Source organism: Sceloporus occidentalis, unplaced genomic scaffold (assembly GCF_023333645.1).
Source record: "Sceloporus occidentalis isolate IW3139 unplaced genomic scaffold, rSceOcc1.0.p SCAF_10, whole genome shotgun sequence".
Taxonomy (NCBI): domain Eukaryota; kingdom Metazoa; phylum Chordata; class Lepidosauria; order Squamata; family Phrynosomatidae; genus Sceloporus; species Sceloporus occidentalis.
Window position 1 is genome coordinate 29,943,711 of NW_028316990.1, and position 27,020 is coordinate 29,970,730.

The 27,020-nt window shown below is 45.9% G+C and overlaps 2 protein-coding genes and 1 non-coding gene across 3 annotated transcripts; 2 read left to right on the plus strand and 1 right to left on the minus strand.

The window, feature by feature from the left end:
• Positions 1-2,252: 2,252 nt before the first annotated feature.
• TRNAG-CCC (transfer RNA glycine (anticodon CCC)) lies at positions 2,253-2,323 on the plus strand. Its single transcript has one exon. It is a non-coding gene; the product is annotated as a tRNA-Gly (tRNA).
• A 1,280-nt stretch (positions 2,324-3,603) lies between these two features.
• On the plus strand, positions 3,604-15,412 carry METTL26 (methyltransferase like 26). Its single transcript, XM_089540745.1, has 6 exons — positions 3,604-3,907; positions 11,821-11,983; positions 12,813-12,872; positions 12,984-13,051; positions 13,882-13,960; positions 14,900-15,412. Exons 1-6 carry the CDS (start codon positions 3,705-3,707, stop codon positions 14,945-14,947), a joined length of 621 nt encoding a protein of 206 aa, XP_089396871.1. The 5' UTR covers positions 3,604-3,704; the 3' UTR covers positions 14,948-15,412.
• Positions 15,413-18,147: 2,735 nt separating this feature from the next.
• On the minus strand, positions 18,148-25,800 carry WFIKKN1 (WAP, follistatin/kazal, immunoglobulin, kunitz and netrin domain containing 1). Its single transcript, XM_089540744.1, has 2 exons — positions 25,528-25,800; positions 18,148-20,094 (listed from the first exon to the last, which is right to left on the minus strand). The coding sequence occupies exons 1-2, from the start codon at positions 25,768-25,770 to the stop codon at positions 18,601-18,603; spliced, it is 1,737 nt and encodes a 578-aa protein (XP_089396870.1). The 5' UTR covers positions 25,771-25,800; the 3' UTR covers positions 18,148-18,600.
• Positions 25,801-27,020: the final 1,220 nt, after the last annotated feature.

Here is a 27,020-nt window from a genome sequence, read left to right on the forward strand (position 1 = left end):
TTCTGACTTAGGAGTTTTCTTCGGAGTGGGTTTGCCTTTGCCATCCTCTGAGGCTGAGAGAGTGTGACATGTCAAAGGTCACCCAGTAGGTTTCCATGGCCGAGCGGGGATTCAAATCCAGGTCTCCAGAGTCACAGATCCAAAATGCACTGCAGAAACCGCTTTAACTGCCCTGTCTCAGTGCTAGGTGATCCTGAGAAGCTATCACAGGGTTTTCTTGGCAAGATTTGCTCAGAGGAGGTTTGCCATCGCCTTCCCCTGAGGCTGAGAGAGTGTGACACGCCAAAGGTCATCCAGTGGGTTTCCATGACTAAGCAGGGATTCGAACCCTGGTCTCCAGAGTTGTAGTCCGACACTCAAACCCCCAAACTAGTTCTCACTACATCTAATGCATGGGAGTTATTTTCCAACCGTTGAATCCTTTTTAGCAGTAAAAAATAAGGGTCCGAGAATTCCAGTTTTAATGGCTCCTTCCCTTTAATCCATGCCCTTCACTGGCCACAAGTCAGATTGTGGAGTCTATCTTTCAGCAACAATAACAGACCATCTGGGTAGAAGAGAATATTTATTCGGAAGCATCCCTGCCATGTCCAACTTTAAAATCCGTGAATGTAGAGACAGCGTGGCATAATGGGTTTCAACATTGCACTACGACTCTGGCGGCCCGGGTTCGAATCCTGGCTTGGCCATGGAAACCCTCAGTGGACCTTGGGCGAGTCACACTCGCTCAGCCTCAGAGTATGGCAAGGCCAAACCCGCTCTGAACAAACCTTGCCAAGAAAACCCCATGATAGGCTTGTTGGAGACGACTTGATTTGGCACACAACAGCATGAAACCTGGGCACATTAGATATATGTTATTTAGACTTGCGCTTGAAGAGGTTCCCAGTGTCAAGTCTTCTTACTTGTTGAGCGTGTTTACAGGACCGAATGGCCAGAAGGGTTGGATTTGCCAATGTCTGGGCCATAGGTGACAAGAGTTTGCTCAAAGATTATCCAAAGGAATGAGGAAGCTTTGGTAGGACCCGAGCAGACTATTTTCCTCCTTTATCTGCATGAATGCAAAACCATTCCAAAAGACCCTTCAGCATCTTCTGGCTTCCCCCTTCCCTAGGAAGCCAGAGCTTTTAGCTACGATCCAGGGAGATTTAGTTTATGCCAAAACTGGGATGGGCAGGAGTCCGGATAGAAGCTCAAATAGGACTTTAGTCAAGACATTAGAAGAAGAGCCAGTGCAGTGTAGCAGAAAACCGGCAAGAATCTCTAGCTGCATCTACACTGTAGGAATAATGCAGTTTGACGTCACTTTATGCGCTGTAGCTCCGATCTATCTGTCCTTTTGGAAGGGTTTTTTTGCCTTGTCTGCCAAAAAGTGCCACTGCCTCAGAAGACTACAACTTCCAAGGTTCTGTAGAATTCATCCTTGGCGGTTAAAGTGGTGTCAAACTGCATGGTTTCTACAGTGTAGATGCACCCCAAACTGTTTAATAAGGGTCCAAAACACACTGCAGAAACAATCCACTTTAACTGCCCTGACCTAATGCTAGGGAATTCAGGGAACTGTTGTTTTGTCAGACATTGAGCCTTCTCTGTCGGAGAGCGTTGGTGCCACAATAAACTACACATCCCCAGGATTTCCTAGCACTGAGCCAGGCAGTTAAAGCAGTCTCAAACTGGATTATTTCTGCAGTGTGTTTTGGACCAAGAGCAGCAAGAAAATAACTCCCGCCACAGTCCTGACTTATGCTTTCTTGCAAGGGATAAAGCGGAGTGGATTTTGATAGTCCCTTCCTGGAAGATATTGCCATCCCATCCCAGTACGAACCAAGGCTAGCCTTGCTTTGCTTCCCAAATGAGGGTCTGCTACCTTTAGGAAGATATAGTCCTCCAAATCTAGCTGCCTGTCCAAATGTTCTTGCTGATGTGTGGCTTCAAGTCGTTTCCAAGGAGTTTAGCGCAATTACGTGAATGCGCATCGCGTTCGGACTGGCTCCCCGTTGCACGAAAATAGCATGCCATTGCCCGAAATTGCATGTGGCGGTCTATCACGCAATAAAGTGAAACCCCACGATTGAGCTTGGATTGCCATGGGATTATACTTCCAATTCCCTTTGTCTGATAAACTCCCAATTGAGCAGTTGTTCTAGGGTTTTCTTGGCCAGGTTTGTTCAGAGGAGATTCGCCTGCCTGCCTGCAGGGGGCGCCTCCCTGGCCATGATAGGGCTCTGCGCCGGAGCTGCTGCAGCAGAAGGGCGCCGCTGGTGTAGTGGTATCATGCAAGATTCCCATTCTTGCGACCCGGGTTCGATTCCCGGGCGGCGCAGACCCCTTTTCTTTCCTGGCTGCACTTTTTGCAAAGGCCCTTCTTCCCTATTTATCTTGACACAATCTTTCTTTTTCCTGGTCCTGCAAAAAAACAAACAAACAGGGATCAATCGTTGCAGAGACATCTGGGGATGGGAGTTTGGGGATAAATAGCTCACAGGACTACAGATCCCAGAATCTCAGGCTCTTTTCTGGGGGGGGGGTTTGCAGGAGGGTCTAGGGGTCCTTTTTTCAAGGGGGAAAGAAGCCCTCTTCCCAAAACAAGGGTCTCTGGGAGGGAAGAAAGGGGGGCAGGAGGGAGCCCTTTTTCCCCATTGCACTCTGGGAAGTATAGTTTAGATGGCCTCCCATTGCATCCTGGGAAATGTAGTCTGGATCACTCTGTGTCTCTTTCTTCCATTGCATTCCGCGAAATAGAGTCTGGATATTCTGGGAAATGTAGTCTGGATCTCTCTCTCTCTCTCTCTCTCTCTCTCTCTCTCTCTCTCTCTCTCTTTATTCCATTGCATTCTGGGAAATGTAGTCTGAAGAGAGAGATCTCTCTCTTTATTCCATTGCATTCTGGGAAATGTAGTCTGAAGAGAGAGATCTCTCTCTTTATTCCATTGCATTCTGGGAAATGTAGTCTGAAGAGATATCTCTCTCTCTCTTTAATCCATTGCATTCTGGGAAATGTAGTCTGAAGAGATCTCTCTCTCTCTTTATTCCATTGCATTCTGGGAAATGTAGTCTGAAGAGAGAGATCTCTCTCTTTATTCCATTGCATTCTGGGAAATGTAGTCTGAAGAGAGAGATCTCTCTCTTTATTCCATTGCATTCTGGGAAATGTAGTCTGAAGAGATCTCTCTCTCTCTTTAATCCATTGCATTCTGGGAAATGTAGTCTGAAGAGAGATCTCTCTCTTTATTCCATTGCATTCTGGGAAATGTAGTCTGAAGAGAGAGATCTCTCTCTTTATTCCATTGCATTCTGGGAAATGTAGTCTGAAGAGATCTCTCTCTCTCTTTATTCCATTGCATTCTGGGAAATGTAGTCTGAAGAGAGATCTCTCTCTTTATTCCATTGCATTCTGGGAAATGTAGTCTGAAGAGAGAGATCTCTCTTTCTTTATTCCATTGCATTCTGGGAAATGTAGTCTGGATCTCTCTCTCTCTCTCTCTCTCTCTCTCTCTCTCTCTGCTTGCATTCTGGGAAGTGTAGTCCAGGCCTCCCCCATTGCACCCTGGGGAGTGTAGTCTTTTGGGCTCCTTTCTCCTGCCAGTCCAGGGCTGTGCCCAAAGGAGGAGCAACGGGACAGAGAGCCCTTCCTCTTGCAAAGTCTCTTTCCTTCCTTCCTTCCTTCCTTCCTTCTTGGCGCAGGATTCGCACTCGGGACCAGGATGATCAACGTCCCCGCCGCCGCGGAGCGGAACAAGGAGCCCATCCTGGGGGTGCTGAGGGACTTCGTGGGCCCCGGAGGGACCCCGCAGGTCCAGGCGCTGGAGGTGGCCTCGGGATCCGGGACCCACGCCGCCCACTTCGCCCGAGCCTTGCCCGGGATCCTCTGGCAGCCCTCCGAGGTCGACCCCGGCGCCAGGGACAGGTCAGCAGCAGCACTCCAACCCAGGCAGGGAAGGAGGGCATTTGGGACCCTTCAGGCAAACGATCAAGGAAAAGAGACCCCAGCCCAACATTAGCAGGGACTCCCTGAGAGTAAGAATGGCAGGCATTGCCTTGGATCATGGCGGAGTCTCCTTCCTTGGATGGTCATCTGTCACGGATGCATGGATGGAGAGTTCCTGCATGGACTGGATCAGGGCCCTTCTTGGGTCTCTTCCAACTCTAGGATTCTAGGATCCTATGAAATGCAGAGAGATAGGATGGGGCACACCTGGCTTAGAGTCATAGAATCATAGCATCCTAGAGTTGGAAGAGACCCCAAGAAGGGCCCTGATCCAGCCCAGCCCCCTTCTTCTGCCATGCAGGAACTCTCAGTCGAAGCATCTCCATTGACAGACAGCCTCCAGGGAAGGAGACTCCGCCACTCTCTGAGAGAATGTGTTCTCCCTCAGGTTTAAGTGGAATCTCTTTTCCTGGAGCTTCCATCCATTGCTCCATGCCTTATTCTCTGGAGCAGCAGAAAACAAGCTTGCTCCCTCCTTAACATGGCATCCCTTCTTCAAGTACTGTATTTAAACAGGGCTCTCATATCTCCTTTTAACCTTCTCTTCTCCAGGCTAAACATCCCCAGAAGCTCCCCAAGGCATTCCTCATAGGGCTTTATGGTTTCCAGGCCCTTCACCATTTTAGTTGCCCTCCTTTGGACACATCATGGCTCCAGTTTCTCAACATCCTTTATAAATTGTGATGCCAGAACTGGACACAATATTATTCCAGGTGGGGCCTGACCAAAGCAGAATAGAAGGGCACTATGACTTCCCTTGATCTAGAGACTAGACTTCCATTGATGCAGCTTAGAATCGCATTGGCCTTGTTAGCTGCCGCATCACACTGTTGGCTCATGTTCAACTTGTGCTCTACTTGGACCCCTAGATCCTTTTCACATGTAGTCTCATTCAGCCATGCGTCTCCCATAATCCTATCTCTGTGCATTTTACTTTTCCGCCCCAAGTGTAGGATGCTTTCAGTTGTAATTGCTTTTACGTTGCAAGCTGCCTCGAATCCCAAATTTTGGGGGAAAGGAGGGTATGACTAAGTCTGGTCCTAGAATAGATCGAGGCTGAAACCTCGCTGGGAGCCAAAAGGACGGCGTTGATGATGATGTCCTATGGACACATGATGGGAATGCGCCGAGCATGAGAAAGGGCCATAACACTAGGAAAGGCGGAGGGATGCAAAAAGAGACAACGGCGTCTGCTGTTTGTGGTCAGACTAGATGGACTTTGGTCTGGTTCAGCAAAGTCCGGCCTTGGCTCCTAAGGAAAAGGGCAGTGAAAGATGACTGAGCAACGCAGTGACTATGCTGCAACTGTCCAGCAAAACCCTGGACTTTATCAATGCGAATCACATGGAAAAGGTCGCCTTACATGTTCTTTTCTTTTCCTAAAGCGGAGCACATGGTAATAAGCCACAGGGCAGCCTTCCTTCTTCGCACTTTGGGTGCCTTTACGCTGCAGAAATCATGCAGTCGCATTTCCTTTCCTTTTTGTTGCATTTCATTATGGCTCAAATGTGGCAGAATCCCGAAAAAGGCTTAACGTCTCTCAAAATGGCAAATCCCAGAATTCTATAGCGGCCACAGCTATGGCGTCCGACAGCATTAAAGCTGCAGTGTAGATGGGGCCTTAATGATCCTGCCGTCCATTTTAGGAAGAGAAAAGGAAACATAACTGCCTTATTTCTACAGTGTTGCACCGTAAGTGAAAGGAAGGAAGGCTGCTTTATGGTTTGTTATCATGGGAGCGATGGACTCCAATCCCAGTATCCCCAGTCACCAGGGTCTCACTTTTGGCCTGTCCGGTCTTTCGGCTTATGGCAGCCCCAAGGCAACCCTATCTATCATGGGGTCTTTTTGGCACGATTTGTTCTGAGCAGGTTTGCCATTGCCTTGCCTTTTGAGGCTGAGAGCATGGGACTTGCTCAAGGCAACCCACTGGGTTTCATAGCTAAGCGGGGACTCGAACCCTGATCTCCAGAGAGATCTTGCAGCCCCTTTGAGACTCACTGAAAGAAAGAAGTTGACGACATGAGCTTTCGTAGGCTTCAGTCTACTTCTTCAGATGCATTTGATGGAATGGAAACTAGGGACAGACCTATATATATATACATATGCCATTGGTATGCAAAAATGTCAATTCAGATTCAAAATGCTTTCTGTATATAAATGAAGTAGATACAACTCCATCTGAGGAAGTAGACTGAAGTCTAGGAAAGCTGCTCATGCTGCCAATGTCTTTCTTTCAATGAGTCTCAAAGGTGCTCCAAGATCTCTCTCTCCGTACTGATTCCACAGACTAACATGGCTATGTCTTTGAATCCTGATCTCCAGAGTCGCAGTCTCTCAGAGTCTCCTTAAATGGCCATTAAACTGGGTTATGGCAGTGGTTTGTGTGGTTGTAACACACTTGTGTAAGGAGGGGTCTAGTATCCTCCACCCCATCCAATGTAGGCAGCTTCCCAAATTCTATATACACAGTTATTTATTTATGGTATTTTTATATATATATATACATTATATATACACATATATACAAATATATACATAATTCTATACACAGTTTTATATATATACATACATACATACATACATACACACAGATATACATAATTCTATATACAGTTAAATATACATTATATAAATATATATACACACATATACATAATTCTATATACAGTTCTATATACATTATATATATATATATATATATAATATTATATACAAGTATATTATATATAAATACATATATACACACACACACACATATTATATATATATATATATATATATACACACACACACATATTATATATATATATATATACACACACAAGCACACATATATAATATACAGACAATATATACAGTATATATGTATAATATTACAAATATAAAATTATATATATATTTATGCACAAATATATACACACATATAATAGTAGATACACATTTATATGTGCATATATATATATATATATATATAATTTTATATAATTATATGAAATACGTTTTTTAAAATCGTATATAATTTTATAATGTTAAATTATATAGTGATATAAATTACACACACAAACATATATATGTATAAAATCTGCAAGCCCTGGGTTCTAGGACAGAGAAGACTAGGGTCGGACTAGGGTTCCCATCATCCCCAGGCCATGCAGAGGTTGGGGTGGTCTCCCTGCAGGCACCTTTTACTTGGGAAAAGAAGAGAGGAAGAAGGCATCCAGGTGCATTTAGATGCAATCATCATCATCATCATCAAGAACAACACATGAGTCTCCTCTCCATAGACTTCGGTTTGATCAAGTTCTGGCTCATAAAGAACATTCCTAATACAAGGGCGCCATCTGGTGGCGACTCTAGAGCACTGCAGCCTCTTTGGGCTTCCTTCCAACTTCTATGGATCGACCCAGAGAGAGAGAGGGAGACCCAGAGACCGATCCCTCCCCTTCTAGGGCTCACCTGAAAGGCGTGAGTGTAGTGAAGTCTCCTTCCTTGGAGGTCTTCAAACAGAGGCTGGATGGCCATCTGTCGGGGATGCTTTGATTGAGAGTTCCTGCATGGCAGAAGGGGGTTGGACTGGATGGCCCTTGCGGTCTCTTCCAACTCTATGATTCTAAGGTTAAGAGGTGATACGATACCCCTGTTTAAATACTTGAAGGGATATCACATTGAGGAGGGAGCAAGCTTGTTTTCTGCTGCTCCAGAGACTAGGACCCAGAACAATGGATGCAAGCTCCAGGAAAAGAGATTCCACCTCAACATTAGGAGGAACTTCCTGGCAGTTAAGAGCTGTTCAAAGAATGGCAGGCATTGCCTTGGAATCTGGATGATGGTGGAGGGAACGCCCCACAGACCCCAGAATTATATACATATATGTGTGTGTGTGTATGTTCTTGTTGTCTTGTGCCTTCATACATGGTTATATATACATATATATATATATACAACACACACACACATATACATACACATACATATGTATAATATAGTTTTTATATATATATATATATATATATATATAATTTTATACACACACACACATATACATACACATACATATGTATAATATAGTTTATATATATATATATATATAATTTTATACACACACACACATATATATGCATATATAACATACTCACAGTTTATATATATATATATATATAGAGAGAGAGAGACATATAAAAAATATATAGAGACACACATGTATACACCAACATATGTAACACAAAGATACACACACACACATAATATTATATATAATGCACATAATTTTATTGGTGACTTGAATGTCAGTGTTGGGGCCTTGGAGGACGGTTCCCATCATCCCCAGACGATGCAGAAGGCAGGGGACGCCTCAAAGCCAGCCTTTCTGCACCTGCTGAAGCCCCTCCAAACGCTTTGGAATGGAATTCCCATCATCCTCTTTCCCTCAGGGGCGGTGGCGGCCATGTTTTCCCAGGGGATGATGGGAATTGTAGTACAAAGGGGGCTCTACTGCTGCTGCCTTGCTCTCCGCCGCCCTCTGGTGGCGCCCTTTGCGCACTGAAGGCTTCATGACTCATGTATGCAATGCTTCTCTCGGGCGCCCTCCTGTGGAGACTATCCGCCAGCGAGGATCGCCCAAGTCTTCTCGCAATTCTGCTTTTGCGTTCTCATTGTCTCGCAATTCCGCTCTCAGGCGCTCTCCTCCCTGGCTCTCTCTCGGGCGCCCTCCTGTGGCTCAAGTGGCGCACTTCGGCCCCTTGACACTTAGGATGATGATGGTTCTTCCCTGTCCTGGGGCGCCCTCTGGTGGCGGAGAGGGAGCGTTGCAGCCATTCTCAGGCTCCAAGGGGCTCAGGATTCCTGGCTCCTGGGTTTGGGAGACTCAGGGCTGCTGGCATCTTTGGGTCCATATTTACAACAACAATAACAGTAATAATAATGAGGCAGGGGAGCCCCTGGGCATCCTGAAGGGCTCCCTGCTGCCCTGGAGAACAGACTGGAAAACTTGGCCCTTGGGGACTACAGCTCCCAAAAGAGCCTCAGGATGGGAGGCGGCTTCCAGTCCTTGTGGCCCCAAGCTCTGCTTTTGTTTCCATGAGGCCAAGTCACAGAGGGACCCCTGGATCCCCAAATGCATGGAGGCCATGGCATAGTATTAGGATTATTATTAGGGGCCTTGGTATCAACTGTGGTTTGGTTCCAGGACCTTCCATGGATCCCCAAATCCATGGATGCTCAAGCATGGGCCCAGGATAGGATCCTGTCCTATCTTATCCTATCCTATCCTGTCCTATGCTCAAGTCCCATTATATGCCATGGGGAGTCATCCTCATCATCCTCATCCTCATCCTGGGCCCTTATAATATCCACTGAGGGTTGGTTCCAGGGCTTTCTTTGGAGGCTCTTTTGACAGAGAGGCCGGATGGCCATCTGTTTTTGGGGTACTTTGATGGAGAGTTCCTGCATGGCAGAAAGGGGCTTGGACCGGATCCTTCTTGGGCTCCCTTTCAGCTTCTATGGTTCTAAGAGGAAGGAATCCAAGGACTATTATTGTTGTTGTTGTTAGAATAACACTCTGGATGCCGGATGGTAATCCTAGAACTTTCCATTGAAGCGAATGTGATTTAGCCCCAAAGGAGAAAACCAGCTCCCTTTGAAACGGCTGGATTAGACCTTCCCTGTCTCTGGAGACCAGGGTTCGAATCCCGGCTCAACCATGATGGGAGCAGCCTTGGGCAAGTCACACTCTCTCAGCCTCAGAAGAGGGCCATGGCAATCCACCTGGAGAAACTGGTCATGATAGGGCCGCCTATACATACACGCATATAGATACATATACATATATATATATAATACACACACAGACACATATAATATTAGATACACATTTATATACGCATATATATATATATATATATATATATATATAATTTTATATAATTATATGTTTTTTATAATTGTATATAATTTTATAATGTTAAATTATGTAGTGATATAAATCACACACACACACACACACACATATATAATGTGCAAGCCCTGAATTCTCTCTCCTAGAGCCCTTCAAGAAGACTAGGGTCGGACTAGGGTTCCCATCATCCCCAGGCCATGCAGAGGTTGGGGAGGTCTCCCTGGCCCCCTTCCTTCCTTCCTTCCTTCCTTCCTTCCTTCCTTCCTCCCCAAGCTCCTTTCTGGAAAGTCCCAGAATCCTCCAAACCTCCAGGGTTGATGGGAATTGTAATCCAAAGGGCGCCAGCAGCAGCAAACCCATCATCCTTCTTCCCTCTGGTCTTTGTCCTGCAGCAGAAACAAAGGGAAGATAGGTAGGTAGGTAGGTAGGTATAAAGATAGATAGATAGATAGATAGATAGATAGATAGATAGATGATAGATAGATAGATAGATAGATAGATAGATAGATAGATAGATAGATAGATAGATAGATATCTTTGTCTTATAGGTTTTGCTGGGAAGGGAGCGATCTCTGGGTCCATCTAGAGGCTGCAATGCCCTGACTATCCACAAGAGGGCGCCCTCGTATTAGGAATGTTCTTTGTTATCAGCCAAATCCTGATAAAACCGAAGCCTGTGGGGACTAATGTGATTTCCCCATCGGCTCCCCGTTCCTGAGGGGGCGTGGCCTCCCCTTCACCTGGACCTTCCTCCGCTCCCATTGGCTCCCCGTTCCTGAGGGGGCGTGGCATCCACTGCAAGCGGCCCACGCGATCATTCAGGCTGCATCTACACTGCAGAATGAATGCAGTCTGACACCGCTCCAACTGTTAGGGCTTAAATGTGGCAGAATCTTGCAAATCCCAGAATTCCATAGCGGTGCATCCCCAGCTCCTTTTGTGATGGGAGGGCAGGGGCTGGATGACTGTGACTGTTGGGCAAGACAACCTGAGAGCCTTTTCCGTTGTATCTTGAAATATAAGCCATAGAATCATAGAGTTGGAAGGGACCCCAAGAAGGGCCCTGATCCAGTCCCGCCCCATTCTGCCATGCAGGAACTCTCAGTCGATGCATCCCCATTGACAGGTGGCCATCCAGCCTCTGCTTAAAGACCTCCAAGGAAGGAGACTCCACCACTTTCTAATATAGTCTATTCCAATGTTGAATAGCTCTTAAAATGGAAAAAAATCCTCCTAATGTTGAGGTGGCATCTCTTTTCCTGGAGCTTGCATCCATTGCTCTGGGTCCTGTTCTCTGGAGCAGCAGAAAACAAGCTTGCTCCCTCCTCAATATGACATCCCTTCAAGGCTAAACATCCCCAGCTCCCCCAGGCGTTCCTCATAAGGCATGGATACCAGACCCTTCACCATTTTAGTCGCCGTCCTTTGGACACATGGCTCCAGTTTCTCCACACATCTGTGGAGAACTGGACACAGTATTATTCTAGGTGGGCCTGACCAAAGCTGGCACTATTACTTCCCTTGATCTAGACACTATACTTCTATTGATGCAGCCTAAAATCACATTGGCCTTGTTAGCTGCCACATCATGCTGTTGACTCATATTCAACCTGTGGTCTACTTGGACTCCCAGATCCCTTTCACACATAGTTTCATTCATCCTATATCTGTGCATTTCATTTTTCTGCCCTAAGTGCAGTACCTTACATTTCTCCGTATCAAAATTCATTTTGTTAGCTTTGGCCCAGCTTTCTAGTCTGTTCAGGTCATTTTGAATTTTGATCCTGTTCTCTGGAGTATAATATAACATATAACATAACATAAGGTAATAGTGTATTGCAACAAAAATGCCGTCACTGGCAGCTCTGTGGCTGAGACTCGCAGCCTCTACAGTCAGCAATGGCCTCTCAGTGGATTCTTTGGTCTCTCTTTTCAGCATCTCTGCCCTTATCAGGGAACTCCGCCTGCCAAATATCAAGCCTCCAATCCATCTAGATGCGTCCCAGAGCTGGGAGACGTGGGGCGGCTTGCGCCCGGACTCTTTCGACCTCGTCGTCAATATCAACATGATTCACATCACTGAAATGTGCTGCACGGAGGTGAGGACACTCTCTGTCTCTTTGAGCCCTTTGCAGCAAGCGCTTACACATATTTATACAGCAATATGTCCAGTGATGCCGCCACATGGGAAAACATAAGAGGATTGCAGCCAGTAATCCATGCGCTGGTAACCTCAGGGGTTGACTACTGTAACATGGTTACCCAGTCTAGTTATGACAATCACAAAAATAAAACACTTGTTTCCCATTCCTTATATTGCGTCAAATGGGAAGCCAATGTAATAGGTAAGAAAGCAACTCTTTTGTGCATAGTGATGCTGCCTCTGAGCATGGGCAGAGTGTATTGCCCTCCCTTTCCCCAGGCGCATCTCATTCTGGAAATGCGCTACAGATTACGCCACGTGTTGTACATACTTTCTCTCTGCTCCAAATGCATGTGATGGAAAGGTTTACATAAGAGATGACTCTTAAAGACATCAAATGCAAGGGGAGCGGTGTTGGCCAGGTGGCAAATTTTAACATCCATATTGTGCCGATTCCTTTATTGATCCAGTCAAAGGGGGAACAACAATCTCTATGTCTCTGTAGAAGTGGGTCTTTTAGATGTGGCTCCCCTTAGTGGATGCTAGGAAAAGCAGTTGCGCTCTTCTTGCTCATTGAACTTACAGCTTGTTGGTATGTTGAAAAATGCCTTATTCAGTGGACGCTCCACATTCATTGCGGTTATCAAACCAAATTTGCAAATGATCACATCTGCAAAAGTCAAAGCTGCAGATGTGGAAGGTGACTGTAAATAGTTTCCAGGATTGGCTGTTTATGTCTTTCCGTTCGGTTGTCTTGTCTCCCATCTCTGCTTTCTCCCTTTTAGGGATTGTTCAAAGGGGCAGGAAAACTACTGAAACCCAAAGGAGTGATGATTACATATGGGGTAAGTTATTTATTCTGGGGTAACCGTGTTGACCATATAGCAAAGTACAATAGCATCCAAAATCCACAATACACAAAATTTGTCTGTTTTTCCTCTCCGTTCCCACTGCAGCCTTATTCTGTGAATGGGTGCATCACTCCTCAGAGCAATGTGGACTTTGATGCCTACTTAAGGCAAAGGTAAGAATGAGAGCCAGTATTGTGTAGGGGTTTGGGCATTGGACTAGGACTCCATACAGCCATGGTTTGAATCCCTGCTTGGCCATGGAAACCCACTCGATTTTGCTATTTTGCATAAGGGACACCATTGTATTTAATGGGAGCCACAGATGTTGGCATCCATGGAGAGTCCTGGAACCAAACCCAAGCCGTTCCCAAGGGCCTGCTGTATATCCAAGGATTACTTTTTCTTTCACTGCCTTCCACTTTTCTTGCGATTTCCATTTTGGTGGCCAAATTTTCAGGTCTATGCTTTTTTTGACATGCTGGAGCTAGTTCTGGAAGGCAGGTTTACCTCTTCTCTCTTGTTCTGCTGTTTGTGCTTGTTAAGTGATGGGTTTGGGGGCAACTCTGTTAACCTTACTTGTTATTTGTAGGCGGACACAGCTACAATAGGTTTAGCTAGAGCAGAATCACTCTTTCTCAGCTCAGGTTTTATTGCATTAGTTCCTGCAGACCCTTCATTACACCTTTGCATTTGTTTGCATTACACCTGCAACCTGACACCAAATGTCTGTATTTCTCTAGCCCTCCTCCTCCATCTCCCCAAAGCTGATGCAGCTAACAAAGCTTCCAGCTAGAGAAAGGATGAAGGGGAAAGGGAGTCTGGGCAGGCATAAAATGATTCTGTAAAAAGGAACTTTGTTCACTGAGATATGTCTATACATTGAAGGGGCCTTGAAGGCCATCTAATCCAACCCCCAGTTTAGTGCAGAATTCTTGCAGGATAAGCATCTTGATGGGATGCAGAAGCCTTTTTTAAACACTGTTTTCCCTTCCTCTCTTCCCAGAAATCCAGGCTGGGGCCTCCGAGACATATCTTTGTTGCAGAAACTCGCTGAGGCCAATGGGATGCAGTTGGAGAGGATGGTATGTTGAGCGGCATTATAAGGGTGCTAGCAGAGAACCATAGAAAAGGTGGACAAATAGCTTTAATAGGAGCAAATTATAACCCTTGGTCAGCACCTTCACCTTTAACAACAATAGGAAACATGTGATCCTCCAGATGTTCCAGGATTGCAACTCCCATCAACTCTTGTTGGGAGGATGCTGTAGTCGTCCAGAAAAATCTGGAGGGGCATACATTCCTTTGTCCTAACCTGTAATGCTCCTTGTGGAGAAAAGCAATAACCTCAACACACAATACACTAAGTAACCAAATATTTGGTGAGGATTCAATACAGCATGCTTCCTTCCCTGGTGCTTTTAAAAAATTGCAGTGAAGTCTGCAGATAAATTGGATCTCCCTTCTTTCTCATAGATTATTGGGATTTCTATATATGGTTGTGAAAACTGAAGAGTGAAGAAAGAGGATAGGGAGAAAATCAACTCATTTAGACTGCTAAAAAGACAAATAAATGTGTCTGAGATCAAATCAAGTCCCAACTTTCCCTCAAAGCTAAAATGACCAAACTGAAGCTATCATGCTTTGGCTGATGGCATTAGAAAAGACAATCGTGTTTGGTGAAATGGGAGGTAATAGGAAAAGAAGAGGATGCCCGTACAGGGAGATGGATTTTATCAAGGTAACCACAGCCCTGAGTTTGCAGGAGTGTCAGTGGGGTGTCTTGATGTTTTGTTATTCACAGGGTTGCCATAAGTCAAAGCCACCTTGATGGCGGTTCACAATAACTGGTCCCCAGCTCTCATTTAGGATCCATGTACTTCTTCCAGCATTTGCTGGTTTGCCAGTCCTGACTCCTGCCACAGCACTTACAATACACCAGCAGCACAAGTTGAATCATATCTGTTGGACTGTACACCACGGTGGCAAAGCATCTAAAATAACCTCTGAATATCTGCTTCCAGGTTGACATGCCAGCGAACAACAAGTGCCTTATTTTCCGGAAGCACTAACCCACCACTTGGGCAGATTTCTCAGTGAAGGAGAGGAAGCACACAGGGCAGCCTCTTATGATCAGAGCCTTTTCTGCTTTGTGTCCATCCTGCTCAGCTGGTTTCTTGCAGTCTCTGCAGATCTTGGTGAAGGGAATGACTCTTGGCACAAAGGCATGATGCCATGCAGAAGATTTGCCTCTGGAAAGGAAAGCCCTCAGACACAACAGAGTTCTCAAAAGTTCTGGCAAGAGCTGAATGAGCCTCGCTGCACTTTGATTTAGCATTAATTGTGCCGCTTTTGCTTTTTGATATTGTGGGTCTGATGAAATGTATGTGTCATCTTGGATCACTTGGATCCAGCTTTGTTCAGATGTTATGACAGAACAGGCAATTGCAGAGCTTGGGAAAGGTTTTGGATAAGAATCCTCTTGCCAGCATGTCCAATTGCAATTAGTGGTTTAAAAATAAAATCATTTTTCCTAGCTTGGGTTAAGAACTGTGTCAGCTTCACCTCTTACATCCAACTATGTGTTGGTGCCCTCTTCTTTGGTCTCAAAGAACATCAAGGCCATTTGGAGACCAGTGGTAGAACATCCCACATGTTCAAGAACCCTGATACAAGTTCCTGACCATGGACCCATGGGGTAAAAAGAAACGGCTTACCTTTCCCAATTGCATTCTAATTCAGGGGGCAGCCAGGTCCTATCATACGTAAATCGCCACCCAGATACAGCCCAGGTCCCTGGAGACGCTTCAGCGGCCATATTTTAGACTCAGAAGCTTCCATTTTTGAAAAGGGGCAGGTTGGGCACAGCTTCAACCCAGACTACATTTGGGCTGGATCTGAGTGGCGATTTCAGCAGTGATTTAGGTATGATAGGACACAGCTGCTTCCCGAATTAGAATTCAGTTCAGGAAAGGTAAGCCGGGTTTTTACTCCATGCGATAGGGTCCCACATGAAGATCTTCTGGCATTCAAGTGAGTGAACACAAGACCCTTTGGGACCCTGTTGTGTCCAAGAGGACCAAAACCATACAGGTACTGAAAACATTGACCTTCCCGGCCCCATGTACATGGAGTCTGGTTTCCTGTTCAGTCATAATGCTTGAAGATGTTTTTTCGTCTTGCAGATATTGTTGTGCCTGTAACCTGCTTCAGCAGCACATGTTGGAGGACTTATTGGCTGCCTTTCCGACAGGGGCCTTAGCTAAATAGACATGGCAAAATGTGGAATTTTGTATTGGAGAAAGCTCACAAGTAGTCCCATCTCCAACCAGGTAGAAGGATGGTGAGAAGACAGTGGCATTATTTCTCTCTTTGCACCCTTGCTACCATCTGTCGGTCATGCCTCTTAAGTTACAAAAGAGAAGGTTGAGATGACAAGAGGGTTTCCGTAAATTATAGTTTCAGTGGGAAGAAATGATGCAGCCCACTATGGGTCACCCCACCAAACTCCAGTGTTGCCTATTAAGTTAGTGACTTCATTTGGACACTTACTAACCAACAGTGTGGTTTGTCAATGTTCTGGAGGTAGGGAAGACAGAAGAAGATCCTTCCTCGGCTATCTTGATTAGTTTTAATACCACAGAAATTGTGACAATACAATGCCCAACACATAGAGATCAGCCGTATGTTACAGAACTGGCTTTCAAAGACATCACCGTGTTAGTCTGTATCAGCATAAAAGACAGAAGGGAAACCTGTAGCACCTTTGAGACCAAGGAAATAAAATACTAAGCTATTATGGATTCCAACCTGCTTCTGCCGAAGTGGATCTCAGTCCACAAAAGCTTAAGCTAGAAATGTCCTTTTCTTAATCTAAAAGTTGTTAGAGGATCCTCTTATCTTCATATGTTAGAGTTCCCAGAATTATAGCACTGAGGACTTCAGGTGGTGAACAGAGGTCCAAACCCAGTTATTACTCACAGAGTCACATTGAATCAATGGGAATTGGTACATAAATACGTGTGTTAAGTTCTGTTCATTCAATGGATCTGTTCTAATTGGGAATAACAATTGGGCTTATACCTTAATGTTTAAACACCAAATACATGTATACCAACATCTTGCTGTCCATGGTAGGTTAGCATTCAAACACAGTCTGATGTGTTTTCTGCATGCAAGATGTATATTTAAAAATACTTTGGACCATTCAGTTATGTATCTCTGCATCTGTGTTCTGCCATGCAATTTGTATATTCGCTTATGGACCAGAGGTTTTTTAACATGTCGTGGTGGGATTTGGGCCATCAAGGTTGATGAACATTTTTTAAAACAACTGTTTGCTTACAGTCCTTTAAAATATTCTTCAAAACAGGGATCAAACAGTTTTGAAGAAAAGAAAGCCCTGTTGCTTCCTCACCACCGAGTTAAGCTTTTGAAATGTTTCTCTATGAAGTAGTAGTTCCCTCTGGTGGCGATCTATAGATGAACGTGGAAGTATCATTTTGGGATCAGAGATTAGCAAAAACATCTTTTGCACAAGCCTTCATACTCTGTTGCATTTGGGTGCAAATAAATATAATGTTTGGGCATTACTGTGTGAGGATGTCTTGATATGCGCAATGTGAACAAGGCCTTTGCCCCTACAAATTAATTTGAGTTCATGTTCCTGTTTTATGAGAACCAATAAAGCAGGGCCACCACCTTTGGAATAACTCAGAAGTTAGTTGAATATCCTGGCTTGTTTTGAGGCTGGCAACGTGGTATGGATGAAATGAGAAACTATGGTTAATTCAAGAATTCTAGATTGTCCAGTTTGTGAATCAAATGGGCCGTGTGTGCAAAGAAAATGCTTGGAAATCTAACCACATCTCCCCTTTCTTTCACAAGCAATCCCCTCTCACCTCCTGCAACCAAACTAGTCTTTTGCCTTACTGGAGCAAGGCTAATCCTCAACATAGGAGTTTATCACACTGGGGCTAATTTCAGCATTAAAGAGAGATTAAAGCGCATTTAAAGCGAAAGTGAAAGTGAAAATGGCAGGTAATTGCATGAATGATTATCGCACGCAATTGTGCCAATAAAGTGATATCGGAAATGCATTGTTGCTGACACCCCACAAGTAAAAAGATGCACGTTAATGCTTCTTTGTGACCACTTTAATGGCAGGTTTTGTGTCACATCATGTGAAATTGTTACACGTAATTACGTGATTTTCCCAGGATATTCACAGGATAAAATCCAAATCGCCTTCATGTGATAAACTCCATGGTTAGGTGTAGAATTTGCCATTAAAACAGAAAGCAAGGGGGAGCTAACCATTTCTACTGTGACTGGAGATGAAACAAAGTTGGTTTTCAAACATTATTATTTCACATAGCCGTAGCTGGGGTAGAAGGGCACTGTAGACGCAGATAAATTACAGCTCACACAAAAAACAGACAATAGGTAGTTACAAGGATAGTAGAGCCCACGGTAATGGAAGAGTGATAATAACGGAAAACAATAAAAAACACGGGACTGGTCCATGGAAACTGGCCTGGGCTGAGGATGGGAGTCAGGATTCCCCTTCTCTGCTCAAGCAACCAGGGCATGCAGAGCTTCCAAGAGCAGCAGAAGCTGTGCCCTGCCAGATGCCAGTCCAGTCCTATGAGCAGAGGCGGACTGTCTTTTGCAGAGGGACACATCTGAACTGTCCTCCCTCCTTCGCAAGGGAGAAGGACCCACATTAGTCCTGGAATCTGTTGAGCAACTCACAGGTCTTCTTCTCAAGCAGCTCATAGATCTTCTTGACCCGCTTGTCGTTGGCGGTCCGGACATAGCTATTGGGGTCTAGCACCGCCATGCCATCGTGCACTTCTCCCATGATGATGAGGGGCCCATCCTCTGTGGTCATGTTGGGGCAAGGGCAGTTCCAGTCCATCTCTGTCAAGGTCACCTCCAGGTACTTGATGTTGAAGAACTTCAGGCCCATTTTCTCATCCTTGAGGACATCATCCAGTGCAAAGCGGGCAATCCCGGAGTCCTGGTCCTCGATGATCTCCATGAGCCGCCCAACTATGGCGAAATCACTGCGGCACAGGCTCAGCACCATCTTGCTCTTCAGGCGGCAGGCTTTGCACTGCAAGGTCTTGGCAAAGGGGCAGACATCCTCGCAGCTCTCCTTGCTGTCAAAGTTGTTCTCGTTGCCCTCGCAACCGCCATAGATGAAGGAGTGGCACTGTTTCATCAGGTGGTTATAGGCCCAGCGTGCCTCCCAGTTCTTACAGGGCCCCTGCACCATAGGAAGAGTGCACAGGTTGACTGCGTTACTAACGCAGGCCAGTTGACATGCCTCATAGGTAGCAAAGTGGTTTTGGTTGCCCCCGCAGCCACCATAACGGAAGGTGGCGCAAGAGCCTTTCTTGGCATCAAAATGCCAGCGGACCTGGTAGGCCTCGCATTCCTGTTTGTCAGGTTCCTTCAGGCACTCCCCGGGTGGGAGCTCTGGAGTGCTGGACGCCCTGGGCTCTCCTCTAGAGTGTTCTCTCTTGATGACCGAGAGTGGAAAGTCCGCTCGCAGGAGTCCGGCAGAGTTCCTGGCCGTGCAAGTGTAGATCCCAGCATCCTCCAGCTGGGCATTATAGATCACCAGCTGGCCAATATTGGTCACCACCACGTTGCCATACATTTGGTCGGGCCGCATGATGAAGTTTTCCTGGTGGTCGCTCTGCTTTTCCCATGTGATGTCAGGACGGGGCCGCCCACTGACGTCACAGTGGAAGCTCACGGTGCCCCCCATGTAGACCAACTGGTGGAAAGGGTTGTTGTAGAGGGCAGGTGGGATGGGCAGCTCAGCCGCTGTGCCAGGTGTTGGGTGAGCTGTGGTCTCCATTGGCACTGGGCTGGTGTTGGGCCAGGTGAAAATGTACTTGCAAGGCACCACGGCTAAGCTGATGCCCCGGATGCAGGCCTCGGCATCCATGTAGCACTTGTTGTAGTAGGTGAGTCCGTCCGACGCACAGGTGAAGTTGGGCTCCTTTTCGCACCTGTCCTTGCACTTACAGACTGGCTGCCCATCCCAGATGTCACAGTCTGAGCCCTGCTGGGTGCAGACAAAGCTTTCGCATGTGGCTTCCTGCACTTGCTCCAGGGAGGAGAGGCTTCCGTCCGCATAGCGGGCAGCCACGCAGCTCCGTAGGCCGCAGACGTTGGTGCAACACTTCTCAAAGCCTTCACAGTCCTGCCGAGGAAAGAGGAGTAGAATGTTTACATTCAAACGGACTCGCACCCTTTTCGCTATCAAACTGGCTGGTTTGTGTATGAAAAGCCTAGGAACGTTTTACCCGCCTTACCTTGTGGGTGCAATCTGATTAAATGAAATCATTCAAGAAAATGCATTTCCCCCCCTGGTCACAAGTAGCCTTTCTATGGTCCAAAACATACTGCAGAAATAATCCAGTGTGGGACTGCTTTAACTGCCCTGGCTCACTGTTAGGGATTCCTAGGAACTGTAGTTTTGTGAGACATTTAACCTTCTGTATCAGAGAGCTCTGGTGCCACAATAAACTACAATTCCCAGGATTCCCTCGCACTGAGCCAGGGCACTAAAAGTGGTCTCAAACTGGATTATGTCTGCAGTGTGTTTTGGACCTTAGTTGCTCTACTTGAGGCCGTTTGCAGCCAAGGCAGAATGACAAAACGTACAACAGAAGCAATACAATAGAAATACAATATCACTCGCCACAAAAGGAAAAACGCTAACTAGGGGTGGTCTGTTTGCTTGCTTGGTTAATTTATTGTGTTGATAGGCAATTTCGGGTTTTCTTTGTCTTGCCTTTTTAAGGGGTCATTACTTTTCACTGGGCTTGCTCCGGGTAGTTTTCCAAATAGAGAGTGTCTTTGTACAACGGACTGCCATCTGACAGCTCTTCAAAGAAAAGAGCTGGGTAGCAAAAGCAACATTTTTGCTAGACGGGTTTTTTTAGCACACAAGTTAGAAACCCCAGCAAACACCTCTCTCCAATCCTGCCACTAAAAATAACACTTTAAAGCAACCATATTTTAACATCCTTTTGGGGCATCTGCTCCATTGCCTAATGGTTGGGCTGCTGGTGGAAAGGCACCTTCAAGTTCTGGTTTGATCTGATTTAGGAAGATAAGGATTTTAATAGGACTTTTTTTTTTTAAAGAGAGTTTATGACATTCTCTTGCCAACCCTAAAGTGTATTTTTCACCTAGGAATGTAAATGCAAAAGAAATTACCATGAACCAACAGGTAATAAACCACATGAGTTTTCCAACCTTGCAAGAAATCATGGGGATGAGTTAGTTTTCCAATAGAGTAATGAGTAACGGAGACAAAATGCTTGGGAAACCCTGGGAAACTTGCCATAAGGTGGAAACAGCTTGAAGACACACAACCACAACAATGCAACCATTAAAGGATCCCTCTCCAGTTTTCACCAAATGCTAGATTTCCAGTTCCCCAGCTCCTGAATGAAAGCCATCTCATGCGCTAGACATTGGGCTAGCGAATGATGATCGCACGCAATTGTGCAAATCAAGTGATCTCTGAAATGCAAAGTAAAATTATGTGTGTTAATGCTTCTTTGTGACCACTTCAGTGGTGAGTTTTGTGCAACATTGTGTGAAATCATTTCACGTAATTAGGCGATTTTTCTGTGATGTTCATGGGATAAACTCCCGATCCCCTTCATGTGATAAACTCCTATGACTCTGGAGACCGGGGTTTGAATGCCTGCTTGGACATGGAAATCCCTTGGGCAAGTCACAGTCTCTCAGCCTCAGAGGATGGCAGTGGCAACCATCCTCTGAAGACACTTGCCGAGAAAACCGTGGGATAGGGTCGCCATAAGTCGGAAACTACTTGAAAGGCAAACAACATGCACACAATTCATCAGATTCAATCAATAATAACAATAACAAGACCAGCATCACCAGAAACATGAATAATAGTGTAGCACATTTTTTTACGTGGATGCAATACAGGTCTCCTTATATCAGCGGTTCCCAACCTTCCTAATGCCGCGACCCTTTAATACAGTTCCTCATGTTGTGGTGACCCAAACCCAAAATTATTTTCGTTGCTACTTCATAACTGTAATTAAATAGGTGTTTTCTAATGGTCGTAGGCGACCCCCATGAAAGGGGGTCCCGACCCACAGGTTGGGAACCACTGCCTTATATCATGAGTAATAACATATTTATTACATTAATATCACATGTTTCCTCTTAAGGCAGCACACACGACTTCGAACCCTGGTCTCCAGACTCATAGTCCAAGGCTCAAACCACTATACCATGCTAGCTCTGTATATATACAGATAGACTCCGCTTGGCCCTGGAAACCCACTGGGTGACCTTTTGAAAGTCACACTTTCTCATCCTCAGAGGAAGGCACTGACAAAACCTCCTCTAAACAAATCTTGCCAAGAAAACCCCATGAAAGGCTTGCCTTGGGGGTCACTCCATAAATCAGAAACAACTTGAAGGCATGCGACAAGAACAAAAATCTGTATACATACTGATATTAATAATACCAGAAATGTGGCGTCACATAGGAAGGAATCTGTGCTGTAGATAAAAGAACAGGGCAGATTTGGGAAAGAGCCATGATGTGAGCTTCTCCGCCATCACAGTTTTCCAGTGTGCAGGAGATGTATGGAACAGAGACATATCATGACAACAAGCTGTCTTTGGGTTTTCTTGGCACGTTTCTTCAAAGGGGGTTTGCCATTGCCATCCTCTGAGACTGAGAGTGTGTGACTTGCCCAAGGTCACCCAGTGGGTTTATATGGCTGAGCTGGGATTCGAACCCTGGTCTCCAGAGTCCCAGTCCAATGCTCAAACCACTACACCACTCTGGCTCACATACTTGGAGGCGGATAGATTTAATTCTGCCTGTGGCAGAAAAACATCTTGGGCCAACTCTGGTACTATAGTTACTTTGTTCGTCTTAGTTGTGTGCAACCACAGGAAAAAATAACTGCATTTTAATCAGTATATCTACAGATTGCTGTCATTGCATGCCTTCAAGTCATTCCCAATTTATGGTGACACAACTCAGTGATCTTTTGTTTCCCCTATCCATTACAATGAGTCTAGTGCAGTTGAGATCTCCTTTAGACTGTACCCATGGACAGAAGAACTATCGACAGTGTAGAAATAAGATGTAGAGAGATCTTGTAGCACCTTTGAGACTAACTAAAGAAAGAAGTTGGTAGCATGAGCTTTCGTAGATGCATCTGAGGAAGTAGACTTAAGCTCATGCTACCAACTTCTTTCTTTAGTTAGTCTCAAAGGTGCTACAAGATCTCTGTACATACTGGTTCTACAAACTACCATGGCTATATCTCTGAATTCTATCAGTGTAGAAATAATGCAGATTGACACCACTTTAACTGTCGTTGCTCCATCTTACTGAGTCCTGGGATTGGTAGTTTTGTGAGGCACCAGCACTTTTTGGCAGAGAAGGCTTGTAAAACTGCAAATCCCAGGTTCCCATAGGATGGAGCCATGGCACTTAAAGTGGTGTCAAAACTGCATGCTTTCTAACAGTGTAGATGCACCCCTTCCTGTTCTCTCTCTCTCTCTGACACACATTCTGCCACTCATTTTGGCCATTTGGCATCCCCGATCCCTCCACATTGTTTTGTGGTAGTGTACCAGCTAAAGAGGGATCTCTTCAGAGATGTGCAAAGACCACTATACTTTTGTGATCCATCTCTAGACTCACCGTCGGAGGCATTCTGCTCTAGCAAATACTGCAACGAAAGAAGGAAGGAAGGTGGCTGCAGCAAAACTAGGGCATCACTTTGCATGTGTAAAACAATCCATCAATCAAAGCTCCAAAGGGTAAATGTTGCATGTGTGCACATGTTATGGTATCAGTACAACTTTCTATTCATGCCTATAGGGATGAGATTTTGTTCTATAAGAGGGAAAGGGAGCATCTTGTGCAAGCTGCCAACTCGGTACACACAGACTTGGAAAGTAAGTTCCATTTGGCTCAGCCACTAAAAGGACAAAAGCCTCCCAGAGAGATTTATGCCACTCCTGACCTAAAATCAGGATATTGGCTCCTTAAACCCAGTGTGGCATAGTGGTGTGAGCGTTGGACTATGACTCTGGAGACCAGGGTTCGAATCCCCACTCAGCCATAAAACCCAGTGGGTGATGTTGGGCAAGTCACATTCTCTCAGCCTCAGAGGATGGCAATGGCAAACTCCCTCTGAAAAAAGTTGCCTGTGGGCCTGGGGTCACCATAAGTTGGAAGTGACTTCAAGGCAAATAACAGAAGAGAGAGAGATTGGGGTTACACTCCTGTCTTTGTCTCTGAAGGTTCAAAGGTAGTTGACAAAAAGCAATTGACAAAGAAGGTCACCCCAAGTATGCATAGTTTCCCTTAGTATGCATAGATAAGTATGCACACTTATCTATGCCTATGACTCTGGAGAACAGGGTTGGAATCCCCGTTCATTCATGAAATCCCAGCTTGGCCATGGAAACCCACTGGGTGACTGTGGGCAAATCACACTCTCTCAGCCTCAGAGGAAGACAAGGGTAAACCTCCTCTGAACAAATCTTGCCAATAACCCCCCCCCCCCCGGGATATGTTTGTCTTAGGATCGCCACAAGTTGGAAACGACGTGAAGGCACATGACAAAATACAAACTAGGCACACAGTCCTGGGAGCTAACCGTTCCCAATTCAGGGTGACCAGAAAACCTCCTTTTCCAGGGCCGGTCCTACATTTCAGTCTTCTGTCCAGGAATTCCAAAAAGTCTTCCAATTGGAGCATGACTAAGAAGCATGGATTTATATTTAGATTAGTGTTAGAATCATAGACTCATGGAGCTGGAAGGTACCTCCAAGGGCCATCCAATCCAACCCCATTCTGCCATGCAGGAACTCACAATCCAAGCACCCCCAACCTCCCCCAACAGATGGCCACCCAGCTTCTGTTTAAAAACCTCCAAAGAAGGAGACTCCACCACTCTCCAAGTGTGTTCCACTTTACAAAACTCTCCCCATCAGGAAGTTCTTCCTAATTGTTGAGGTGGAATCTCTCTTCCTCTAGCTTGAATCCATTGCTCCGGGTCCTATTCTCTGGAGCAGCAGAAAACAAGTTTGCTCCATCCTCAACATGGCACCCCTTCAGATAGTTAAGCAGGGCTTGCTCTATCACCTCTTCTCCTGTTTGTAAATTTTTGTTTTGCAATTATAAAATAACAACAAAATAGTAGTTGCAAAACAAATGTCCTCTGTTTTTCCCAAATGCCCTAATGTGGTGGTGCCTTGTCCTCCTTAGCAGTGAAGGCATCTGCTCACCTTGCCCCAATACTAGGAGCCTAGATCTTTAGCAGTGCTCCCAGACCAGATTGACCCCATTCCCTGAGATGTGCCCTTAATCCAGAGGCTTTGATCTGGGCATGCCTGGCTGAGTCTACCCCAGAAGTATGTGCTCCTCCAGAGAGCTATGCAAGCTATCTGCATCCCAGTCCCTGCAGCCTTGGCCAACCTGGACCAGTCCTGGTCCTTTGGCCATAGAAGGGCATTTCAGGCAAAGCATGCAGCAGCTCCCTCTGCTGGCCAGGCCTGGTATGACAGGCCTGGTAGTGGCATCCATGTAGACCCTCACCCACTCACTCACCTGGTCAGTGTGGCACTCCCTTTCGCAGGTGCTCTGGGCATCCACCCAGAGATTGGGGTTCAGCTGGTTGGGGCACACTCCCAGGTGGTTCATCCTGATTGGCTGGAGGCTGGCCCCTTCTGCCAGGACAGACAGCAGAGAGAGGATGAGTGAGGGCAGCATGGGGTCTGGATGATGCTCTCGAGCTGCTGCTGCTGCTCCTCCTGGCTTTGCTCCTTTCCCCAGGAAAGTCCAGAAAGGCATCCGCCTGCAAGGAGAGCTTGCAACCCAACTGCTGAGCCTCTCTTTTCTTTTTTCTTTTCCTTTCTTCCCCCTCACCCACCCACCCACCCACCAACCTCAGGCAGGCACAGTCTTCCACTTTGCCCTGTGTGTGATAGACAAAACAATCACATTCGCAGACTGGGAAGAGAGAGAGAGAAGGAGGCAGAGGCAGAGAGAAAGAAGGAGGAGGTTTCAGGGGGAAAAGACTACTAAAATGTGCCTGTATAGATATGTACGTATAGATAGATGTGTTGAAAAGTGCTCCTGTTCTCTCTCTTCTCCCCTGCCTGCCTCATTTAATTGCCCCAGCAGGATGGCCTCATTTTCTCTATAGTCCTGGATGCCTAGTGTCTGTTCTGCATCCTCAGCCCCCCAGATCCAAAAGGCCTTCCCCGACAAAACATCCTCCAAGCAAAGGGGTCCTGGAGATCTTTCCAACTGTGGGGCTTCATCCAAGTTGGGTCTTCAGCCCCACCTTTCCACACCACAAGCTGACTTCTTCTTTCTTGCTCTTTCCAAATTCCAACCCTCTTTGCGGGGAAAACAAAAACAATAGTTGGATCAAAAGGAGCGCAAAACGCAAAAAGTGTCTTAAGTCTAGAAAGGAGACTCTTCTGGACTTGGAGGAAGGCAATGGTTGGGAGCATCCAGAGGCAAATCCCAGCCCTTGGCCAGGGCTAAAGAGAGTTATAAAGCTGCTAGGGAGGCGAGGAGGGGGGTTTGTAACCTGAATCTCCTCCCCAATGTGTCTGGGAGTTTGGAATGGAAAAGAGACTGACCTCAGACGCTAACCCTGTCTGGGTTGATCGACTGGGCAAACACTAGGAGGAGATCAAAGAAGGGGGGAGAGAAAGAATCCTGGAGTAGAGCCTTGTGCCTTCTGAGAGAGAAAGAGCCAGAGAGAGACCCTTGGCGTGGGGGGAATTCTTTCAGGATGAGAGTACACCTCAAGGCCTCTTGTCCACTGCAAAGCAAGGCCAACCGAACCAGGCCTTGAAGGCTGGGACACACTTGGATCATTCCCTTGGGGTGTGGGGGGTATCTGTTGACTTACGCATGCCTCTCCCCTGCTTGCTGTCCTTCCACTGGACAATTCTTCTGCGCACAACTCATTGTGCTCTTGTGTTTCATCTATCCATTACAATGAGTCTTGTGCAGATGACATCTCTTTTGGACTGTACCTCATGGACAGAAGAAACATCTCTGGATGCATCTAGAGTGTAGAAATA

Coding starts and splice junctions, on each gene's coding strand:
- WFIKKN1 (XM_089540744.1), bottom strand. CDS start 25,770: ATGCCTTTCTGGACTTTCCTGGGGAAAGGAGCAAAGCCAGGAGGAGCA. Junction 20,095..25,527: donor GGGAGTGCCACACTGACCAG/GTGAGTGAGTGG, acceptor TTTCCTCGGCAG/GACTGTGAAGGCTTTGAGAA.
- METTL26 (XM_089540745.1), top strand. CDS start 3,705: ATGATCAACGTCCCCGCCGCCGCGGAGCGGAACAAGGAGCCCATCCTG. Junction 12,873..12,983: donor GAGTGATGATTACATATGGG/GTAAGTTATTTA, acceptor TTCCCACTGCAG/CCTTATTCTGTGAATGGGTG. Junction 13,052..13,881: donor GATGCCTACTTAAGGCAAAG/GTAAGAATGAGA, acceptor CTCTCTTCCCAG/AAATCCAGGCTGGGGCCTCC.